Source organism: Natator depressus, chromosome 3 (genome assembly GCF_965152275.1).
Source record: "Natator depressus isolate rNatDep1 chromosome 3, rNatDep2.hap1, whole genome shotgun sequence".
NCBI classification, from domain to species: domain Eukaryota; kingdom Metazoa; phylum Chordata; order Testudines; family Cheloniidae; genus Natator; species Natator depressus.
In genome coordinates, this window is record NC_134236.1 from 148242941 (window position 1) to 148267762 (window position 24822).

At 42.9% G+C, this 24822-nt stretch overlaps 1 protein-coding gene across 5 annotated transcripts in view; it reads left to right on the forward strand.

The window, feature by feature from the left end:
• The window catches only part of LTBP1 (latent transforming growth factor beta binding protein 1), a 366969-nt gene that overhangs the window by 22508 nt on the left and 319639 nt on the right, over window positions 1-24822 (forward strand). For all 5 annotated transcript variants that reach the window (XM_074949024.1, XM_074949018.1, XM_074949020.1 and 2 more), the window contains exon 3: window positions 9173-9461. In XM_074949024.1, coding sequence (XP_074805125.1) covers window positions 9173-9461 — 289 coding nt within the window. The remainder of the gene's footprint in view (window positions 1-9172; window positions 9462-24822) is intronic.

A 24822-nucleotide genomic window follows, 5' to 3' on the forward strand; every position in this document is an offset into this window, starting at 1 on the left:
AAGAGAAAATTGAAAAATCAAGTGCTTTACAACAAAACTATTAGCATTAAGCTTAGAAAACAGAAACTTGGATTGAACTGGCATTCATTAGGTACAAAATGAGCACAATTTACATGCTAATGGCACAAGAGAATGTAACAGGAAAAGCAGCCAAGAGATGTAAGATAAATCAGCTCTGCACTTCAGTTTACCCCTGTACCACTCCCTGTACTCTGATGGTAAAATGAATCTCTGGGCAGAAGACCAGCACAAGGCCTTTCCACCACTTTTATCTCACTTCAGCCTAAGGGCCTTAGGCTGGCCCTCTGCAGAAGGGTGAATTTCACCCTCCACAAATACGAAATCAGTGTAAAGTTTACTACTTTGCTACTTATCTTGCCATTTTCTAACTAATTTATACCCGCATTACATTATTATGTACATCACTGCTGAATTTTGGCCCTAGTGCCCAATTTTGCTCTTATTGAAATCAATAGCAAAACTCCCATTGACTTCAAGAGGAGGAATGTTGGTCCCATAGTTTTGCTATCAGATCTGTACTTTAACATTCCACATTTTAGAAACTCAACTTTGTGGAAAACAGTGGTGTTTAAACACAGTAATCACTGCACATCTAGTTGAAGTTAAATTGTAATAATTAGGTTATATTTGTGGCATGTTGCAGATGCCTGCTTTGGGTATTTATAAAAATAAAAAAGTCACTGCTTTTTTTTTTAATAGTGGGTAAAAGGAGACAATAGACAGTTTTATGATGTATTACAAATGCCCATTTTGTCATGCTATGATCTGATAGCAGTCTGTGTTGTTGTTCAGTATCTTCAATAAAAGGGCAGCTGGGAGTTGCTGTGACGATACAATGCAACATTTTTTTAATCTGCTGTTACTGATCACATAAAGAATTTGACTAAAATTTCTCCCCCTAACGTATATTAGACATGCTGTTGCCTCTTTTTGTTTTATAGGAGGCGATGGTAGAGTAATGCCGTTTGTTCCACAATGCTTCATATGTTTTATATACAAATTGGAGAAACTCTTTGGATTTATCCTGCTGTAAATGAGATCAGAATCTGGCCTGTATGATTAGAAATCAAAGATTTAAAGAATTTCAAAAATTACCTTCTTAGGTGAAAGAAGTTAAGCTGATTTAAAAACAGAGTTCAAATTCTACTTAGTTGTATTAGTGTAAATCTAGAATAACTCCATTCACTTCAGTAGAGTTACTCAGGATTTATGTTTGTGTAGCTGGAGCAGAATTTGGGATGAGGATCCTAATTCTTTCAGTATTTTTGGCAAAATTAGGAATTTGTCATCTGAATTACCATTTCATTTTCTTTTTGAGTATGGTAGGAGTTTTGTTTATATTTTCAGATGTCCTGGTTGATTGTTTTGTTATGTAGGCTGGGGCTGTTTTGGGTGGGTTGTTGTTTTAATTTTGTGTGTGTTTTTAAACTTGTTAAAGAACCTAGAGGTTAGGATAGGTGATTTTAATATATTTTAGGTATCAATAGAACACACATTTTCAAGGTTCATAAAATATGACTGATTTTATTTTTTTTATCCCTGGCTCCTACCCAGAATGGATGATATTTGTCTGTTTCTGTGTCTGCATAACTTTATCAGCTTTTTATAAAGTGTCTATCACCCTAGCATCTGGATGTTGTGCAGGGATTGCAGAAAAATGACATGATCTCTCCAGAGGGGCAACTGTTCTGTCTTACTCTTGGGTTAGCCACTGAGCTCCTATCTACCAACAGGTGTGTTTAATAATGCTCTAGCTATGGAGAAGTAACAGTGTGAGCTTCCCTTTTCCACATGCATTATCTGGTGATTTCTGTTTGCAACTCTCTGATCCCTTATGTCATGATTTGGCAACATGAGTCTATCCGTATTAAAAGAGAAACAAAGCAGTATGAAGAAATTTGGCATTTCTTTCATTGAGTGTGTCTTTTTGAAGGTGAAATACAGTGCAAGTAATTGCCCTCTGATTTGCTGAGCTAATGAGTATGACAGTTATCCAGTAGTTTCTATTTAATATCTTATGCTTTGTGGATTGTTAAACAGGTGATGAGGTAGCCATTTTTACGTTGTATCAAACAGAATTTCTGAAACTGATAAGCCACATTCTTTGCTTCCTTTTTGTCTAGACACAGGCATTAATTAATATACACAGAAGTCCATTTATCCAGTGGTAACAGTGTACTTAAAATCATTTCTTAAATTGTGATAAAGGCTTCCAGTGGTGAGACTGATAGATTTTCATTTCTTCATAGCAATGTTGACATAAGGTATTTTAGATGGAAGTGGAAGATGATTTGTGTATTGGAATGGTCCAGTTTGGCCATTAGTTGTGCAGTTCCACTTACTTTATTCTTCAAACTTGAGGTTTAATGACATTGTGGCATGCTTAGCAAGTGTTAGTTCTTCTGGATTTCTCTTTGAGGTCAAAGGTCTGTTTATTCAAAGGCCATGTACATTGGCCAAACCAGACAGTCTCTACACAAAAGAATAAATGGACACAAATCAGACATCAAGAAATGTAACATTCAAAAACCAGTAGGAGACCTTCAATAACAGACTTAAAAGTGGCAATTCTTCAAAAAAAAAAAACAAACAAACTTCAACGAGAAACTGGAAACTGGAATTAATTTATAAACTGGGCACCATCAAATTAGGCCTGAATAAAGACTGGGAATGGATGTGTCACTACAAAAAGTAATTTTTCCCTCTACTAATACTCGCACCTTCTTATCAACTGTTGGAAATGGCCGACGTCCACCTTGATTGCATTGGTCTCATTAGCACTACAAACGTAATTTTCCCTCCAACAGACTCCAGTGAGAAACAGCAGAACTGGAATTAAACTGCAAACTAGACACCATTAAATTAGGCTTGAATGAAGACTGGGAGTGGATGAGTCATTACACTAACTAAAAACTATTTCCCCATGCTAATTTTCCCCCTACTGTTACTCACACCTTCTTGTAAACTGTTTGAAATGGGCCATCCTGATTATCTCTACAAAAGTTTTTTTTTCCCCCCTCCTGCTGATGATAACCCACCTTAATCGATTGGACTCGTTAATAGTTGGTATGGCAACCCCTCACTTTTTCATGTTCTGTGTGTGTGATATATATACGTGCGCGCGCGCACACACACACACCCCTACTGTATATTCCACTACATGCATTTGATGAAGTGGGCTTTTAGCCCACGAAAGCTTATGCTCAAATAAATTTGTTAGTCTCTAAGGTGCCACAAGTACTCCTCGTTCTTTCCCTCTCTTGATATTCACCCTTTCTTGACAATAGGCCACTTCCACCTTAATTGAATTGGCCTCATTAGTACTGACCCCCACTTGGTAAGACAACTCCCATCTTTTTGTGTGTGTGTGTGTGTGTGTATACACACATACATATACTGCTTATTGTATTTTTCACTCCATGCATCTGATGAAGTGGGTTTTGGCCCATGAAAGATTTTGCCAAAACAAATTTATTAGTCTCTAAGGTGCCACATTTCAGAGTAGCAGCCGTGTTAGTCTGTATTCGCAAAAAGAAAAGGAGCCGCAAAGGCTCCTTGTTGTTGTTTTTGCTGATACAGACTAACATGGCTACCACTCTGAAACCTATTTAGAGAAGGGTGTAAAAAGGGCTTTGAGAAAACACATACTCTGTTTCTTTTGTTCTCATTCTTCCATATTTAGGATGAGATTTTCAGAAGCACCAGAGGGACTTGTGCTCCTAAATACCTTTGGTGCTTTTGACAGTCTCCTCTTTAACAAATAATACTGGATTAGAATTAGGAAACTGTAATGAGTTCATAAATTATATATGCAGGCCTTTATATTCAGTTTTGATTTGTATTCCAGATTCAGAAACATTCTTCAGCATGTCTGCCATCATCTTCCCCAGCCTTCTCATACATCATAGGTGGGCAAACCACGGCCCACGGGCCACATCCGGCCTGTGGGACCCTCCTGCCCAGCCCCTGAGCTCCTGGGCTGGGAGGCTCACCTCTGGCCCCTCCCCCACAGCCTCAGTGCAGTGCGGCACCGGCACAACACTCTGGGAGGCCAGGCAGCACAGTTGCAGAGCCACGGCCTGACCTGGTGCTCTGGGCAGTGTGGCTATAGCACCACCAGCCACCGGTGCTCCAGGCAGCACGGTAAGGGGGCAGGAGGGGTTGGATAGAGAGTTGGGGGTGGTGGTCAGGGGACGGGGGTGTGGATAGGGGTCGGGGTGGTCAGAGGGCAGGGAACAGGGGGGGTTGGATAGGGCAGGAGTCCTGGGGGGCAGTCAGGAATGAGGGGGGGTTGGATGGGGCTGCAGGGGGCAGTCAGGGGTGGGAGGTCTAGGGGTGGTCAGGGACAGGAGCACGGCGTAGTGGATGGGGTAGGAGTCCCGGGGGAGCTGTTGGGGGTGAGAAGCTGGGGATGGGGTCGGATAGGGGGCCGGGCCATGCCTGGCTGTTTGGGGAGACACAGCCTCCCCTAACCGGCCCTCCATATAACTTTGGAAACCCGATATGGCCCTCAGGCCAAAAAGTTTGCCCGCCCCTGTCACACATCATGATGTTTGGGACAGCTGTCTTAGTCCTTTCAACTCTTCTAGCTGTTTCACTACCCATTGTTAGCCCATGGTACTTTTTCTTTCAGTTCCACTTAACAAGTTCTATTTGAAATGTTATTGGCAAAAATGCTATTAAAGATTCTAGACTGCATTTTCTAAATATGTAGTATTTTTAATTGGATTGTATAAGAATCACTTCTGCACTGTACACACTAGCAGGTTATTGCTGTTGGAATAGTTTTAAATATAGTTATTGATTATGAATAAGGCTGTGAGTCTCTCAGGGAAGTCATGGCTTCTGTGACTTTCTGGGACCTCCATGACTTCTGCAGCGGCCAGTGCGGCTGGCCCAGGGGTCGCCTGAGCAACTTGGGCAGCCCCGTGGCCAGCCTCACTGGTGGCTGCTGGGGCTGTCTCGGGCCACCGTGCCTCCCTCGCCCGCCCCCATCCCAGCAGCAGGAGTTTGGGTGTGGGAGGGGGCTCAGGGCTGGGTCAGGGAGTTGGGATGTGGGTGAAGGGTGCGGGCTCCGGGTGGCACTTACCTCAGGTGGCTCCCAGGAAGCGGTGACCTGTCCCTTGGCTCCTAGGCAGAGGCATGGCCAGGAGGCTCCACATGCTGCCTCCGCCCCGAGTGCTGGTTCTGCAGCTCCCATTGGCCGGGCTGCGCCCCGCCCCCAAGCACTCAAGATTTAGTCAGGGGTATAAAATATAAGTCATGGACAGGTCATGGGCTGTAAATTTTTGTTTACTGCCCGTGACCTGTCCGTGACATTTACTAAAAATACCTGTGACTAAAACCTAGCCTTAATTATGAAACAATAATTTTGGGGATACTGTGGCAAATTAATAAAACCTGAGTCCAGAGGCAAAATGCAACTAAAATATTTAGTCAAGAAGATTTGTGTTTATATTATAAAATATATTTGTTGCTGTAAATCCTTATGCCAGCTTTCTGAGAGAAGGAAAAAAAATCTCTCCTTTAATCAACCAAAAGATAAACAAATGTAACAAACAAATATAAACAAACTTTTTATAAGGGACCATCTTTTTGTTCTCTTTGTATAGTGCTTAGCACAATGTGTCCTGGTCTATGACTGGGATTCCTGTGTGCTACAGTAATACAAATAATAAACAATAACATAATATTTAATGTTATATTCCTCTGGTACCAAACTTTCTTCAGCTATGTAAAGTTCAAGAGGAGATGTACCACTGAAGAACACATTTATTAAAGAACACAACAATATGGAAAACACAAGTTGAGGTTACATAAAATATTCTGATTCCAACTTAACACCCAGGTGCATGCACCATTAACTGGAAAATTCTCAGTGACTAGCACCCAAACAATCTTAATTTGACCCCACATTTGTTTTAAATATTTTAGGGACCAATCCAACTTTCATGGAAGTTCCAAGGAGTCTTTCCTTTGACTTAAATGGGTATTGGCCCAGGGCCTTGCATATATTTTTTAACATAAATTTGGATAATTGAATATGCTTGTGTATTTATTCTGTGGTATCAGATTTGATGGTTTGTTATGACCTAAACTGTTCCAATTTTAAAATTGTTAACATAATGTTATAATTTGGTGTCAGTTATGTTTAGTCTATATTTAAAGAATAACTTTATCTCTAATGATATTAGGGGTATATAGAATTATTATGCTCAATAAAAAGATAGTAATTTGACTGTGATTACATTCTGCAATAATGGGGGCTGTAAGAAATTACCTTTAGATAGATATTTGAATTACATTAAGGTTGTTTCGAATTGTTTAGTGCAATAAACTTTAATTTAATTTAAATTGAATTGTTTTCAGAAGTAGTTGGTGACGCTCATTGAAGTGGGGGATGGGCTGTAACAATATGAGTTTTATGATAGATTCAAACAGAACAGCTCTTTGCTGAATAGACTGCAACGTTGATTGGAAAAATAAGGCACCATCCTTGGGTGCAACACAACAGTTCAAATAGAAATTACAGGCTTAAAACAAAAAGAAAAGTACATGTTAAGAGACCAGAGAAGAGCTGGAGCTGACCAAAAATAGCCAGTATTGCAGAGAAAGAAACCGCTTTCAAATTCTGCGAATACAATATCAGTGGTAACACTGCAAAAAAGGAAATCTCTATTTGCCAGTTGATGTTTGTTGGTTAAATGGGATTGAAATATTCTGGTTTAAGTGGGCTAATGAAAGAGATTACCCACGCAGACCCCACTAGACTGTTTTGTTGCAACTCTCATATAGCTGGAGATTTGTTATAGGGAGTTTACTGCATCAGGATTAGCACAATTTTCATTAATCATTTTTTCCTCACATAAATTAATTGTTATGGTTAAGCAGGTGTTAGGCTGACGCTGGCTTTGAAAAGCTGTCTGGCATTGCTAACTAATGTAACTAGACATATTGAAAGATCTGTAGAGACAGGAAGGAAGAAAAATGCAGAGATTATGGTATACATTATTTGTCTGAAATTTGAAGACAATATGATTGTTTTAAAAAACAAAACAAAACAAAACACCAAAAACCCTGCTTTTTAGTTTAGATGGAAATTGCTCCACCAACTTTACTACACATGGCATGAATCTTATTTCAAAAGGGGAAAGAACTGTTTTCTATTTTAGAAGAGACAGTGTTTTGTTTAAAAAGCAAACTACTTTGACAGAAATTGCGCAAAACTATGTCCTCCACCAAAAGATAGGGAAAGTTTCTACTTGCTGATGGTTCAGGAAATCACAGCAAGGAAAAAACTTGGTGATCTTACATGATAGGTAGGATAATGTAACTATACATTTTGTTGCTTTATCTCATTGATTTACAGTGCTGATACTGATATTTATTATTACTATTACGCTCTATAGAAAGTTTTTATTTTTGTTTTTTCTTTTAAGGCCAAATTTTGGGCTTATGTGTCTGTAAGGGATGCAGTATATCAGTGGCTCTGTCTTTCCAGACTACTGCACCCCTTTCAGGATTCTGATTTGTCTTGCGTACCCCAAAGTGTCCCTTCAATTGAAAATTACTTGCTTACAAAATCAGACATAAAAACACAAAAGTGACACAGCACACTATTACTGAAAAATTGCTTACTTTCTCATTTTTACCATGTAACTATAAAATAAATGGACTGGAATATAAATATGTGTCCATTTCAGTGTATAGTATATAGAGCAGTATATAAAAAGTCATCGTATGAAATTGTAGTTTGTACTGACTTTGCTAGAGCTTTTTATGTATCCTATTGTAAAACTAGGCAAATATCTAGATGAGCGAATGTGCCCGTTGGACGATGTCTGTGTACTGCCTGGGTATGTGTACCGGGGTTGAGAACCACTGCAGTATTTTCTTACTGCCACCTGTACTGGTCCTTCTTTCACTAGGCTGACTGATCCTGATGTATAAGTGGGTGCAGTTTGGGATAGAAGGGAGTGGAGTGATGGACATCAGCTTTGTTTTTGAGGTTGGAGGTGGGCAGCAGGCAGCCACCTCTCAGAGGGTTTGTATACTGCAAGATTTGCAGATACTTGAGAGTCTGTTAATGGCTATAGAACAGCTGGGGCCAGGATTTGCAGGGTTTGGTTATTTGTTTTCCAAGATGGTATAGATGCATGCAGTTAAAATTTTAGGGAAACAATATGGTCCAGTAGATTGAGCATGAAGATGAGAACTTGGAGTCCCTGAGTTATAATCCTGACAGACCTAAATAATCATTTTGATAATGCTAAGAAGCTGGGTTTTGGAGACCAACATTCTCTGTCTTCTAGTTCTTTCTCAAGTACTCTATAAATTGTGCCATGTTTGTTCATGGGGGTATTACATTACTTAGCTCTGATGGAGGTTTTGCTGCAGTCTGACACACATGCTTTGAATGTGGTTAAGGATTCATTATTGTGCTTTCTCATCAAGGAAAGCTATTTTCTTGGCAGTGTTGCTAGCTAGTGCTAGGACCACTTTTATGTATACATGTTTTTTTACACTATTACTATGGCATATGTATGTAAGAGGAGTTTTAGTCTCAGCTTTAGTGGAAGGGAATAGGTGAATCATTTAACCTTTCTGTTCCTCATTTTACTGATCTGTGAAATAAGTGGAACAATTTCTAATAGTACTTACGGCATTTTTTTTGGTGCATTGAATATTTGTAAAGAGAATCTGGTTCCTTGCGTCAATAGTGAAGTTGCATAACTTGCACCAATTTGATATTTAGTGGGTGTGCAAAATATGTCCAATTTACACGTTAAAAGATGGAAAGCTGGGAAATGAAGCAGAAAGCTACTAACAGGAGGGTATATAATAAAGTAGGCTCCCACAATTTATCTTCTGTTCTGTTCTTTGTTCGTCAGCCTTCTGCCCGTCCTCATGTAAGCACACCCCTTGAATGTCAAATCAATGCGAGTGTCAAATCAATGTGAGTTACATATCTTTACCACATATACAGTTTTTATATCACTGCCGCATTTTGTTTTCAACCTTGAGATTTAATTCTGTCTTTGGGAAACTCAGTAATGTTGCCATTGTACTTTGGGGGAGGGTTTGTTGTTTCCATCATGCTTTGCTTCATCGTTACTTTTTAAAATGTCTTTTTTTTTTTTTTTTCCCTTAGCTAACTGTTCACCACCATGCCAAAATGGAGGGATGTGTCTGCGACCTCAGCTTTGTGTGTGTAAACCAGGGACGAAAGGTAACTCCTGTGAGGATACTGTCACGCAAGATACTTCTTCCACCGGAGGTCAGGGCCCTGTGGCACCACCGTGGCCAATTCCTCAGCAGGCTGCTCAGCAGACTTTCTCTCAGAAGGTACAGGTTCCACAGAAAGTCAGCCCAGTGGCTCAGATGATGTTCACTCTCAAGCAGAAGCCGCCTGTTGGATTACCTCAGCAACTGCAATCACAGTAAGTTTTCTGCCCATCTTTCTTTTAAAATATATTAGATTTAGGGAAATGCATAATTTAAAACAAAATATTATTCCTTTTAACTGTCTATGCAAAGCTGAGAGACTATTTATTAGCTTGGAGATCTTTTCAAAAAGTTGTTGTGTAAAAGCATCAGTTATTCTATTCTATTTTTTATTTTATTTTATTTTATTTTATTTTATTTTATTTTAAAAACCTCATTAAGTAGATCCACTGGGCCTTTTATAATATATGGACCGAATCCATTCAATGTATGGGAGAAATGCCATTAAAGTCAATGAACTTGATTCTCTTCTCATTATGATTTTTACACTGATGTCACTATGTTGACTTCAGTGGAATTTACTTTTAATTTACACCTGTGTGAGATGAAAATAAGGCCCAAAATGTCATAACTGTTGGAGTTTAATTGAGAACAGAATCCAGCATAGTAGGACTATGCACATGAACGAGGAGAGTAAAATTTGACCTTTACATTGTGCTCTGGTTCTTCTTGGCTTTTTCATTTATGATCTTAACGGCTAGAAAAACTTATTGCTTCTTCATGGTAAGGTTCACAGATCTGTCAGGATGCTTATTTCAGCCTGTTCGGAGCATGGGGGCAGAACCTGTCACTGGCAACGGGAATTCTCCCCTCCTGAAGTTCCCTCCAGTTTTTTCTGCCTCCACATCGGCTGGTGGCTCAACCAGGCCTCTCTGCTGCAGCACTTTCCTGAGGGAAATGCCAAACTTTATTTACAATGTTTAGATTAACAATTTGGCTCAATAATGTAGCTGTCAAATTCTGTGCTGTGTCTCAGGGCTGCGTTTACCTTTTGGGGAGACTGTCTCCTATACTCTGCTTCCCCTCTGAGGCATGGTGCCCCTGTACGTTTGAGGGAAAACTCTGAGCAGAGAAAACCCAGAGACAAAAGGCATGGTCTGTGTCTCCTGCCTGTTGTGTCTGTTGCTCCTTGGGAGGGTGTAAGAGAGGGATAAGGATTTCCTGTCACACCTAAAAGATTGCTGCTGCTGAGTCACCATGCCCTAATGTCCAGGTTATTGTTTCCATCTTCTGTTTAAGCTGCCGTGCCTTGTCACTGCCTCTGTCTCTTCCTCCAGCAGTTGTCTAAGGAATGAGGAGAAGGACAGCATCCCAGTTGTGGAAGAACTGGCAGGCAGTAAGGGGCGTCTTGGCCCACTGTAAAAGGGGTATGCCTGCCCTGTGGCGCCCTCTGCCTTGATTTCCCTATCACAGATTCTCAGGAATAATCCAGAGTTTTATGCTCAATAACACACACCTTTTTTGGGGACTGGTTTATTAACCTAAAACAAATCCAAGGTAGCGGGGCCCAACTCTGAAATCGAAAGTCTCAAGGAAGCTGGACCTCTTCAGCAGGAAAGTGTATTCCACTGGGGGGGCTCCAGCTTCGGATTGCTAACCAGTGAGTGATCCTCAGTAGATGTAACTTTTAATTCATGGAATACTGTCATGAAATTTGAGAGTTAATCCCCACACATTCTAGAGCAGAATTTGCAGCTGTGATGGAGGGCTAGGAAGTGACATGGACCTCTTTACAGGCTTCGCTGGATGTGGCAGACTTGGCCATGTGAACAGTGTCTTCTGCCATAGCCATGAGGGGGAGCTCATGGCTCCAAGTATCGAGCCTCCCACAGAGGTCCAGCAAACAATTCAGGACCTGCCCTTTTTGGAACAGACTGATTCCAAGCTCCATAGCCTAAAAGACTCACCCCTGTCACCCAGAAGAAACATTTTAAGTCCTAGCCCCCTCCACACTTTTATCGTCCCCAGCCTAGACAGGACTTCTCCAGAAAGAGGGGCAAGAATGGCAGGCGCAAGCCTCGACTAGGCAATCCTCTGACTCTAAGCACGCCTTTTAAGGGTGTGCCCCAGGGGCGATACACCAGTCCAGTAACTGGATTCTTCACCTTGTTTTCTGAACTGTCTGTCCTACTTCTATCGTGCTTGGGTCCAGATAACCTCACATCGCTGGGTTCTCCACACAATAGAAGTGGGATATTCTCTCCAGTTCCGCTCCTCCCACTCCCCTTCCCTGTCCCTCTTCAGGTACCCTTCTCACAAGCAACTCCTCATGCAGGAGGTTCCTCAGGAGCTAAGGGGCAAGGGATTTTACTCCCGATATTTCCTAATCCAAAGGGGGTCTCTGAAGTTCATCATGGTCTCGTTGGCCGTCATCATCCCATCCCTGAATCTGGGGATTGGTAGCCACCCTCGACCTGAAGGATGCATGCTTCGACAAATTGATAGTCCCGGCCCACAGATGCTTTCTCAGGTTCGTAGTGAACTGCAGTCGTTACCAGTTTACAGTCCTCCCCTTCAGCATGTCTGCAGCCCCTCAAGTTTTCACCAAGTGCATGGCAATCGTAGCCAGCTTCCTGAGAAAAAGGCAGGTGCTGGTATTCCCATACCTTGACGACTGCTTGGTCAGGGGCCGCTCCACAGTACAAGTGGAACTACATGTCAGCATGATAAGGTATACTTTCAACAGGCTGGATCTGCTGCTTAATGTACAGAAATCAACTCTGTTCCCTACCCAGAGAATAGAGTTTATCAGGGCAGTGTTGGACTCGGGTCAAGTCAAAGCCTTCTTGCCAGAGTCTCGTTTTCAGACAATGCACGACATCCTAGAAGGCTTCAGGCAGTACCCCACCATTACAGCAAAGAATTGCTTGACGCTCCTCGGTCATATGGCATCTTGTATGTATGTAGTACAACATGTGAGGCTGAGGCTCAGACCTCTCCAGTGCCTGGCTGGCATCAGCTTATCGACCTGGCCGCGACAGCCTGGACAAGGCGGTCACATTTCTACCATAAGTTCTTGGGTTTCTCCAATGGTGGATCAGTCCACAGGCGGTGTGCGCAGGAGGTCCCCTTTGGCAAACTGCATCCCTCGCTGTCCCTGGTCACAGACGCATCAGTGATGGGGTGGGGAGCACATCTGGGAGAGATCAGGACATAGGGCCTTTGGTCCCAAATCAGCTCTCACTTCACATCCACGTCAGGGAGCTGAGAGCGGTTTGCCTGGCATGCCAGGACCTTCCAAGCCCACTTGAAAGGGAAAGGTGTGTCAGTGGTGATGGACAATATGACTGCAATGTTTATATAAACAGACAGGGCGGAGCTTGCTCCTCTCCCTTATGTCAGGAAGCCGTCAAATTGTGGGACTTCTGCATAGCCCACTCAATACATCTGGAGGCATCCTACCTCCCGGGTTCTCAGAAAAAGCTGGTGGACCATCTCAGTAGATACTTCCACAACCACAAGTGGTCCATTCGCCTGGACATGGTGAACACCATTTTCCAATGGTGGGGCGTTCCCCAGTTGCCACAAAAAGCAATAGTAAGTGCCTGCAGTTCTGTTCCTTCCTGAATCACCGTCCGAGCTCACTTGTGGACCTATTGCTTCTCCCCTGGAGGGATCACCTGTTTTACACATTCCCACCTATCCCACTTGTCCACGAGGTTCTGCTCAAGATTCGCAGGGAGGGGGCTGCAGGCTGATAGTGCCAGCCTGGCCTCGACGGCACTGGTATATCTTGCTTCTGGAGCTATCGGTGGACACCTCAATCTCCTTGCCCTTACTTCCGGACCTGATCACTCAAGTCCCCGGCCATCTCCAGCATCCCAACCTTGAGTCTCTCCACCTCACAGCTTGGAACCTTCATGGTTAAACCCAGTAGAGCTAACGTATTCTGAACCCATTAGGGAGGTTCTCCTTGGCAGTAGGAAACCTTCCACCAGGGCCACCTACCTGACCAAATGGAAAAAATTCTTGATCTGGTGTTCGCAGAGCTGCACCCCTCTGATGCAGTCATCAGTAGTCCAAGATGAGAGGTATCGGCTACGCTTAAAGAAGCAGGGCCTGTCAGCCTCATCAATAAGGGTTCACCTCATCGCCATTTTGGAAGTCCACCCGGGAGTCGCTGGTCGATCAGTCTTCGTTAACCCAATGGTCGGTCAGTTTTTTTAAAGGTCTTGACAGATTATACCCAGAAATTAGGCAGCTGATCCTGGCTTGGGACCTTAATCTGGTTCTTTCAAGATTAATGGGGCCTCCCCACTTAGAGCCCCCAGCGACTTACTATTTACTTTATCTGTCATGGAAGTTGTCATTCCTGGTCGTAATAACATAAACAAGAGAGTGTCTGAGCTTAAAAGGCCCTAACTTCTTACCTTCCTTACACCGTTTTTAACAAGGACAAAGGTGCAGCTTAGGTCTCATCCAGCCTTTCTCCCAAAGGTCGTCTGTCAGTTTCATGTGAATCAGGACATTTTTCTCCCAGTTTTTTTTACCCTAAGTCACACAGTCAGGAACAAAGACTCCACTCTTTGGATGTTCAGCAAGCACTGACCTTTTATATCGAATGCACGAAGCCATTTCGTAAGTTGAACCAGCTGTTCATCACAGTAACAGACAGGATGAAGGGCTTCTTGGTATCTTCTCAAAGAATTTCATCATGTATCATGTCCTGTATCCGGGGATGTTATGATTTGGCAAAGATACCTGCCCCTGCACTGATGGCACATTCTACAAGGGCACAGACCTCCTCAGTGGCATTCCTGGCCCAGGTCCCGATTCAGGAGGTTTGCAGGGTGGCGACATGGTCCACGGTCAACACCTCCAGTTCCTGTGATGCTGTCACCGAGCATGCCTGGGACGATGCAGCATTCGGCAGAGCTGCGCTTCAATCAGTGATTCCATGAACTCTGACCCTGCCTCCTAGGTAAGGCTTGGGAGTCATCTATTTGGAATCAACATGAGCAAGCACTTGAAGAAAAAGCTTCTTCAAAAAAGCTTACTTACCTTCTCATAACTGTTGTTCTTCAACATGTGTTGCTCATGTCTATTCAAAGACCCACCCATCTTCCCCTCTGTTGGAGTATCCAGCAAGAAGGAACTGAAGAGGCGGTGGGTCAGTGGGGACCTATATACACTGCTATGAAGGCACGACTCTAGGGAGCTTCACAGCCAACCCAAGGGGTACCACTAGGGGAGAAACCTTCCGACGACTGTGCATGTAGCATGTGCACACCTACTTGGAATGGACATGAGCAACACATCTCAAAGAACAGTATTTATGAGAAGGTAGGTAACCATTTTTTCCCGGCTATCTTAGTGATACAATGGGAAACTTTATGGATTGCGGAGGCTATTCAGGAGTCAAGGAGAAGAGTCAATTTACAATCCTGACTCCTGCCAGACACTACAGAAAGGAATACAACTCGCATGAGAAGCTGAAGCAGTCCATGGAGTACAAAAGGAGAAAATATCTGTTTGCAAGAGGTAGCTAGAACAAGCACAGGGTCAGTAGCTTCCCACTGTTGCATCAGAGCTATCGGTAGGTCTTCAAATTAGCTTTACCTGGAATTAGGCCCCCCCAGTTGGTACCAGGTTCTCTCAGTTTGGGAGCAAAAGAGCTTACATGTAGCTTTGACTAAATGAAATCACTGGACATTGCCCAGAGGGGGTACCCAATAGAGCTGTACAAGAATTACAGGAACAGCTTTGTCCCATTTGCAGTCTCAGCAAACCATGGAAAGGTCACAACATGAATGAAATCATCCATCATCTACTTCACATCAGAGCACGGAAACCTGTTTCCCATCCTGTTTTTATCCCCTGAGACTCAGGGTTTTGCTCTGCTTGTTGTTATCTGAAAAATCTAAATAAGTTCCTCATGGAGGCTTGTCTTCAAAGTGTTCCCATTTTGCCATCCTCAGACAATTCTTATGTTTTGCAGATGGATGGCAGCTTTTTTCTTTTTCCAGCTTTGATGATTAGCATTACATCTGCTTCCAGGATCCCTCTCCATGATCATGGTAGCACTAATATTGGCTTTAGGGAAGAAGAAGAAGAAAAAATTCACTTCCAGGACAGAATTCTGATGAAAAAACTGAACAGAGTGAAGGTTGAAGCCAACAAAGTATCTTCGATTCAAGACAAAACAGACACGTGGTCCAAGAGAAGTCCATTCTAGGTCTGTGTTGAGGATACAAGGTCTCATATCAGAAGAATGTTAACAGAAGATGAAGATTGCCATAACTGAAAACAAGTGGTGTCACAGAAACAAAAATTCAATTCTTACTGGAGCATGTTGGGAATTTTGATCTCATACACAGGCATGCTTTTATGATCCAGAGTTCATATTATACCTATCTAGTAATTCTGGACATTCCCGCCTCATCTCCCCTTATCTCATCCATTGGCAGAGATCCAGCTCCAGTTGTATATTCTCTACTCCCACAACTAGTGAATGCAGAGAATCAGGTTGTTTTTTCTTTTTTAAGGGATCTTCCCAATTCGGTTCAAGGAATTGGTACCAGAAGGAGAGAGCACGGTATCCACCATTCGGAATGCAATGATTCATTGAATTCTCAGAGCTTTGGATAACAGACCTGTTCTGGTCAGGACAGTCAATGTGTCTGATTATGTTCTTCTTTCCGGTTATTATGAAAACTCTATCAGCTCTACTCCAGAGAAGTCTTCTGTTCTAGGTAGAGCAAAATTTCCTGTTTCTATGTGCACTGCTCACCAAAGGAGAGATGAACTCCAAGACTTACATGGTAGAAGTTAGGTTAGCAGAGTGGTTCCGACACCCAGAAATATTTCTTTCATTGTAAGTCAATTTGGAGGGCTGGTGACCGTCATCTTTGGATCTGGAAACAGTAAATAAAGTATCCTGCCTCTCTGTATGTCAGGACCTGTGTTGTGAGATCGTGAATGACATCTTGCAAAGCCAGGGAAGGTCCAAGCTATGTGCCGTCCTACCTATTCCACTGATCCCCTAGGGAATACAAAAGATAGAAGTGAGGGAACAGTAGTGAAACTGTTTCTGACTTTTTGGTTAACCTAGCCTGATTCACCTAGCTTTGGACCTTCAGATGTGTCTGCATCAAAGAAGAGCTCTGCTACTGTAAGACCCACCGTCCACTGGGGACCAGACTGATTTATTTGGATGAAGTGATTATTGATCTCATCGAACCCAAAAGAGAAGTGAACAAATAGAACATATTCTACTGACTGGTGCAAAGTCCATAGTTTAACTGCCATGTTAAATGAGTGAAACGGCCTTGAGTGGCCATAGCCAGGAGAGCTTTATTGTGGATGTATGAGTGTCCAAGGAAAAAAGTCAAGTCTCTGTAGTATAATGCTTTCATCATGTTCAAGAGAAGAAGGTTTTTGTACAGATCCCTATTTTAGACGCTTCCTTAGGATGTCACTTTATCCAACCATGCAAGGTCATAGAGCATGATCTTGGAACCTCATTTTGCTCTGTATAACACTACCGATATTGAAGCTCTGCAGAAGGTGATGTTATGTTTCCTACCCTCTAGGGTAGGCCTCCAAGGGCATACTGTCTAAAATCACATGAGTATTCTTTATTGGAAGTTGTGAACTTTCTCTAACTAAACCCATTAATGTACTTTTAAATCAGCCTGGTAGTCCCTCACAACTGTCATAGCATTCCTTTCCAAAGTACATTCAGGAAAAATTCCTCCTTTGGTTAAGGTTCAAAGTTCAGTCCTTAGGAATAATGCAATATTAGGGCAGAGTAGTGGTGACTGCTGTACTGAGATCTGCTAGATGGCCATTGGTTAACCAAATTCTACATATTAATCATCCAATCTTAGTGAATGACTTTTCCTTTCTTTTGGCTGAAGTCTTCTTCGGCTTTTATATTAACGGGAGGATGGAGGAGATATTTATATGTAATTTTCTTCATTTTGGATGTGGCATGGAATGTTTTGGACCTTGAGGTTATATACAATTCCTTTCTTATCTTTTGTTGTGGTCCTGTTTAGCATATGATCTCAGCTGTGCTTGAATCATACTCTTGTTAGATTTTATCTATTATTTGCTATTCTTAGCAGTTTTAGGTATTTTAGATACTTTTGTCTAGGGTTGAGGTTTTTTTTTTCCCCTGTGGTTAGAACACTTGGCTCCATGACAAGCTCTGTCTTGGTGTTGATCACATGGCAGAGCTGAGAAAGGGGTTCAGAAGGTGCCCTATAATATAGTTTCTGAATCCAGTGCCTACACCAGGGATGATTCTTTCTGGAAAACATAAGAACGACCATAGTGGGTCAGACCAAAGGTCCATCTAACCAAGTATCCTGTCTTCTGACAGTGGTCAATGCCAGGTGCCCCAGAGGGAATGAACAGAACAGGTAATAATCAAGTGATCCATCCCCTGTCACCCTTTCCCAGCTTCTGGCAAACAGAGGCTAGGGACACCATCCCTTTCAATCCTTGCTAATAGCCATCTATGGACCTATCCTTCATGAATTTATCTAGTTCTTTTTTGAACCCTGTTATAGTCTTGGCCTTCACAACCTCCTCTGGCAAAGTGTTCCACAGGTTGATTCTGCGTTGTGTGAAGAAATACTTCCTTTCCATTCCTCCTAACTGATGTGTGAGGTGTAGATCTGGCTCTTATTCTAAGGGCTTACAAGGATCAACAAGTGAAATATCAGACCTTCCTGATTAGGATAGCCTTGTGTGTGACGTCTGTGGGCTAGGGTTGGTTCAAAATTTTTAATCTATACTGTTTTTTGAGGAAAAATTGGGTTTTTAGCTCCCATTTTTTAAAATTTTATTTTATTTATTTATTTTGGCAAAAAGTATCGGCTTTCCACAGAATTTTATTCCCCCCCCCCCCGTGAAAACCCCAAAATACTTGGATTTGAAATGCTGCTGCAGTGCCTCATGGCAGTTTTCATTTGCTTGCCTCATCATGACCCCATTTTCCTCTATGGGCTGGGCTTTCGGGCCATGGTGCACCAAGGCCGGGGACTCCCCAATGCAGTGTTGCCCCTCTCCAAGAGATACAGATTGTCCTGAATCATGAGAGAAGAAGTCTGATCAGGGAGCCTGGCCTATAGAGGAGTATTGGAGCATGAAGCACCTGATCTGCGAGTCCTGTGAGGCACCACAGCAGTATTTCCAAATAGAAAATTTTAAGTTTCTGACAAAATTTTTCAGTATTTGAATTGTTCAACTCCGGTGGACCTATTAGGTGACCATGACCGTTGTTCCATGAAGAACTCTAGTTGGTTATCTTTGACTTTCAAAAGCCCAAACGCAAGCGCTTAGAAGTCATTGACTACAGTTTTGACACTGCTGCTGACCATGTAGCGGAGTTCTGTGTCTAGAGATTCTGCCTGAGAGAAAAAAGTCCACAGAGGCTTTGAACAGTGCCATGCTCTCTGCAGTACCAAGGCTTTGATCCCTGGTATTTCCAATCTCAAGAGATCAAAAATCATGAGAGTAGCCCAAAAAATCATAACGAGGAGTCCGGTGGCACCTTAAAGACTAACCGATTTATTTGGGCAGAAGCTTTCGTGGGTAAAAAACCCACTTCTTCAGATGCATGGAGTGAAAATTACAGATATAAGCACAAATATACTTGAACATGAAGAGAAGGGAGAACTTAAAGTGGGGAACCAGTGATGACAAGGTCCAATAATTGAGGAGGAGGAGGTGTCAATACCAAGAGAGGGAAAATTGCTTTAGTAGTGAGCCAGCCGCTCCCAGTCCCTATTCAAGCCCAAATTAATGGTGTTAATGAAACTTAACAATTAAATTGCAAATGAATTGTAGCTCTGCAATTTCTTTTTGAAGTCTGTTTTTGAAGTTTTTTTGTTGCAGGATGGCTACTTTTAAATCTGTTGTTGAATGTCTAGGGAGATTGAAGTGCTCTCCTACTGGCTTTTGTATGTTACCATTCCTAATGTCTGATTTGTGTCCATTTATTCTTTTACATAGAGACTGTCCGGTTTGGCCAATGTACATGGCAGAGGGGCACTGTGGGCACATGATGGCATATATCACATTAGTAGATGTGCAGGTGAACGAGCCCCTGATGGTGTGGCTGATGTGGTTGGGTCCTATGATGGTGTTGCTAGAGTAGATATGGGGACAAAGCAGGTAATGGGGTTTTTTACAGGGATTGGTTCCTGGGTTAGTGTTTCTGTGGTGTGTAGTTACTGGTGAGTGTTTGCTTCAGGTTGCGGGGCTGTCTGTAAGAAAGGACTGAGATTTTTTTTTTAAAATAGAAAACTGTAGTGTGGGTTTTGTTGGTCTTTTCCTGTCATGAGAGAGAATTAGTTTTGCCCACTCTCCCAAATTTATTGGGTAAGGTGAGTCTGGCACCTGCTGAAAGAGCTCTAACCCCCACATCTACCATCTTCTGCCCAGCCATTAATTCTGCCTCTGTCTAGCCCCTGCCCCGTCAGTTCAGACCCATTCAGGTCACTTCCCCAGCTCCATCCCCAGTTCTGGTCCATCATTTCAACCACCCAGCTCCCACCGGTTCAACCCCACCCATCTCTGTGCAGGAGGGGGGAGGAGCAGAAGAGCTGTCCCATCTCTGTTGCTCCTAGTAGGGGAACGGGGAGAAGAGCCACCCTTAACTGCTGGGCTCTTTTTGTTCCTTCCTTTCCTATCCCTTCCTGTGAGATAGGCTTTGGGTTGCCAGAGGGAGCGGGAATGGGAGTGGTCAGCCTGCAGCAGCTCTGGTTGTTTGTTCTGTCCCAGGAGGTGGGCAAGTGGGGTGGATAGCCAGTCAGAAAGCTCAGATTCAGTAAAGGGTGGCTATTCTCCCCCCACACCCTCTTCTTGGGTCATCGTGAGACTGACTCCAATCCCAGTAAAAATCACAAGAGTTGGCACCCTCCGTGGCTCTGACATTGATGGGAGTTATCCAATGCCAATCCATTGGTGCCAGTGACTGGTAAGGGGATTGTGCAGGGTCATTATGCTGGGGGTACCTCTGACACCAGATTAGCTGAAAGAAGCCTCTCAGCTAATTTTCAAGTCTTCAGACCAACAAGGTCCTTTGGATTATGTTATGTGTAAATCCATAGTTTCACTTTCCTCCACATTCTCTTAAAACACGAACTAAGAGGAAGTGGAGTGGGGAGAATTTCTTGGTGCCCAGAAGGTCAGAGCGCACCAAGAAAAACAAGCGTCTTTTTTAGGATTGGAGATTGGATCTGGACTCCTCTGTGCCATGGATTATGGTTCTGAGTTGGGTTTTTTTTTTATTTCACCAGTGCAGATCCCTGTTGTGCCTACTGTTTCCCCACTACTGAAGCCCTAGTGCACCAGTTACAGGGCCTACTCATGCATAGATGGATCCAGTGGGGATCAGGCTACTCATCTCCCCATTATGAGCTTTCAGTTCTGGGGGAGGTTAAATTGGCCTTCGTTCCATCTGGGATGGATTTTGATATGGACAACTCCTGGAACAAGAGGGTTGTTGGCCCTAGGTGTAAAAACCTGCAGGGCAAGAATCTGGGACCATGGGTGTTCTGGGCTGCTGACTGGTCCGCATCGCCATGGGAGGTTTAGGCTGGGCTCCCATGGGAAGACCCTGTGAGGCGGGGCTTGGCAGGAAGTACCACCCATCAGGACCTGTGTGGCGGCCCCTCCTAGCCCATTGATTGGCTGGTACCAGTACTTGCCCCTTCATGTTTCCTGGTTTAACAACACAGACTGCCTGCCCATCTCTGCTCCAGATTCTACTTGCAATAGACACTACACTCTGGCTTCCCACCTTGGTTTGTCCTCGACTTCGCTATTTGCTGTCTATAACTTGGTGCCCAACCCCAATCTCCTGGTAACCTGACCCTGCCTGCATCCTGACACCTGATTCTCAGTCTGCCCACTGTCCTATCTTGGACTATGACCTTCTGGTACCAGACTCAACCTGACTCCTGATTCCCTCACTGGACACTAGGTCTCACTGTCCACATCCCAGTCATGGCACTAGGAACCATGGTTTCCTTGTGAGCGCTCACAAGAGCTACTACTATCATTCTTCCTTAGCAACTTGTGGACAATATTTGCAGGTCACTTATTCATACCACCATATGATGATGTGTCCCTGGTGGCATAGTCTTTCTTGTACAATTATACCAACAAGTAGAGAATACCTCACAGTGGAGCCTCAATTTTTTAATTAACTTATCAGTTATTTTCTTTGAGAGATACTGGAGTAAGTTTAAACTGGAATGTCCGTTGGTAACAGCAGAATATTCCATATGCCTGGGACTTCTGCCCTCTGTTTTCAAGGCATTTCAGGAAAGGGAGCTACATGTAAAACTATACCACCAGTTAAAATTTAGTTGGTTGAAATGGAAGTTGCAGCCACTCTATCCTAGGCTGTAGTGTTGTCAAAATGTTTTAATTAAACTGGATAGTGATTGGCTGGTCAATACGAGGATGAGAGGCTTTGACATATGTCCAATTTTAATGTTCATTTTAACTTGACACCATAGGTTTCTATTTTTTTTTGCTTTTTCCAGTACTGCCTACCCAGGACTATCCCAGAAACAGTGGCATTTTGAGAGACGCCTCAACGCTGTGTTTTTTCTCTGTATGATTTCCCCTTATTGCTAACACTTCCTTGCTCCCCCCAGTAGTATCAAAGACAGCAGCTCTAGAATGCACAAGGCTCTACATGGCTCCCAGCATTTTAACTGCTTTGCTGTCTACCACTGTTCAGGACAAATCTAGCTAACATAGTGAAGCGGCTGCTGGCATCTTCTTTGTTAGAGCTCCTACCATTGCTACTAGTAGTGGAGCTTCACTGGTGAAAGAAAGGGTTCGAAAGTTGGGGGAAAATAGGCCAGTGCAGACAAGGCTGGTTTAATTACAAAACAAACTGTACTAAAGCGTTGTTTAAAACAGCAAAAGAACTACTGGTAAATGTGTATCATATCCAGTCCTGGAGGGGTAGAGTAACAACTTCCTAGGTGATAAAGGATCTGTATTTCCCTTGGAAACAGAAACCTACAGAAAGCATCATCAGAGGTTTGGTGTATCTGAAGTAGGACAAAGTGTAATGGAATTTGTTTCTGGACAGCATGGACCAAATTCTGCTCTTATTAACACTGGCATAAATCCAGAGGAACAACTAAAGTCAACTTTGGGAAAGCTGAGAAGCACTTTTGGCGTGATCTAAATATGCAAGCATGTTAAAAGACAGGAAAATCTGTAAAGTGCTCTGGGGAATCTAGGATATTGTAATATACTAGGAAAAACTGTTTTCAGTCCTCCCCCAATAACAGGCACTGTGCGCTTGATTTGTGATTCTACTCCAAACCGCTAATTGTAGGGCAGTAGCTTCTGGCATTATGCCAAAAGAGAAGGCCATGGTTATGGCTGAGCTGGCTGTCTCTGTGCTGGGGATAGTTATAACTATAGAAAACCGCTTTCCTTACAGGAATCACTCAGGGCTTGTCTACATGGTGCCTTAGCCTACACTAGAGGGGTGTAAATTCTAGCGCACAACATGCTAGCATGCACTAACTGGCCCATGTGGACCCTGCTGGTATGCCCTAAAAGTTCTCCAGTATGCGTTAATGTAGTCCCATTTCAACGGTTCTACATTAACACACATTAGGGAACTTTTAGTGCATGTCACTAGGGTCCACATAAGTCACCAGTTAGTGAGCAACAAGTTAGCGTACACTAGGATTTACACCCCTCTCATGCAGACTAGGGCACCATGTAGACAGTGAGTTAGGGAAGGAGTGCTTGAACATTGAGGAAGAGGATCACTAGCTCTACTAATAACTTTGAACTTGGTAGGAAAATTAGTATAGACAAGAGCTGAGTGTTAGGGATGAGAAGGAAGCAAGCTAGAGAGTGTCCTTTCCCTGATAACGTGGTAGTCAGGCAGCCCCAGATAAGGAACAGTCCAGCACTCCTAAGTTCCTGTCTACTTCTATGGAACACTACTTGCAACAGCAGACAGGAAGAGTGGGCATCCCTGAAGACGTTAGTTGGTTAAATATATCCTGATATCATGTCACATGTGATGTTTGGCAACATACTATTATTGTGTTTACTAGCTCTTCAGTTTATCATCTGCCATATTTGTGTTCTGTCCTGTAAGTAGCTTAGTTCACACAAGGCATGTTCTATTCAGCAGACCCTGGAGTAACACCCATGCCTCTGCCCCCACACAGAGAGAGCAGAAAAGGGTGGAGCTTCACCATTTGGGGTGCATGAAAATAAGAGGATCCTAATTGTTGTCACCCTGTCTGAGAGGTTGCTACCCATCAGTCTGCACTGGCATAACTGGGGCACAGAAAAGAATAAGACATTCTAATAAAAGCAGAGAATGCTTCCACTGTGATTTCTCTCAGCAAGCAGAAGGGAACATGATCTTCTTCCCTGTAGAAGGAAGCATAGCTTCTGTTAACATAGGCGAGCAGAATCTCTCATCCCTGTATGCCCTACACATAAGAGGAAAATTCAGTACTGCAGCAAATTGACTGAGCAAGCACATGATAGACTAGGACAGCACCTCTGTATTGCTTTTTCTCTCAGGGCTATGACCAATGTATTCTCAGCAGTTATAAGCTACTATGCAGCTCTTTCTAAGCAAGCACATTCATTTTTAAGATAAAAGCATTACGGTGAAAACATATAAAAACAATGAAAGTTCCTAAACACATGCTAAAAGCTTACTCGAGGTTACCCATCAGACTTATGGGGCTTCGTAGGCCAAGTCTTTCCAACTCTTCCACATGCGTTGCATTCCACTCCCCCCCCCCCCCCCACAATCCTCTTGGACAGAACATCCTGTCCGTTTGCTGGATAAGAAGGAAGGCCCTGAGTCAGTTTAACTGCAGCCTTTTAATATCAAAAGCCCCTTCTTTGTCTGTTGGTCTCTAGAAAACCCAGTTTGAACCAGTAAATTGTAGCTTCTCTAGGGAGAGGTACCCCTCTGAAGGTGGCTACAACGTAAGTGATTCACCTTAAACCCTCCCCAATGTTTTTGGTTCCTGAAGGAGCTGTGGTAACCCTCGCCTGATTTTGTATATAGTTTCTGGCTCTCAGTGATATATAAGCCATTCATAAACTTAATACAATATGGTCCCCAAAGATATTGCATACAGTTGCAATATCTATCACAACGATATCCAGAATTCCTCAGTCAGCTGGAAAGAAGAAGATAATATTGTCACATCCAGAGATTCTTCAAGGTATCTACCATGTCAAATCCTCTATAAAGTTCAGTCATGAAAGCTGATCTTAAGTGCTCTCACAGACCCACCATTTGAGTCTTCTTATCATGAAAAGGTGTTCTTGGTGGCAATTAGATTAATGAGGAAAAAGTACTAGTGTTAGATATTTTATCTATGCAGTTCTACGTATGCATCATCCATACAGACAGTGTAGTTCAGGGTAGTTCTCTACCTCATTTCAAAAAACAAACTATGTTTTGCAAAGCACTAGAGCTAATATTACTAATTTTCTGGCTGAAGCTGGCTCATGCTTTTGGGAAAAAGATGGAATTCCTTG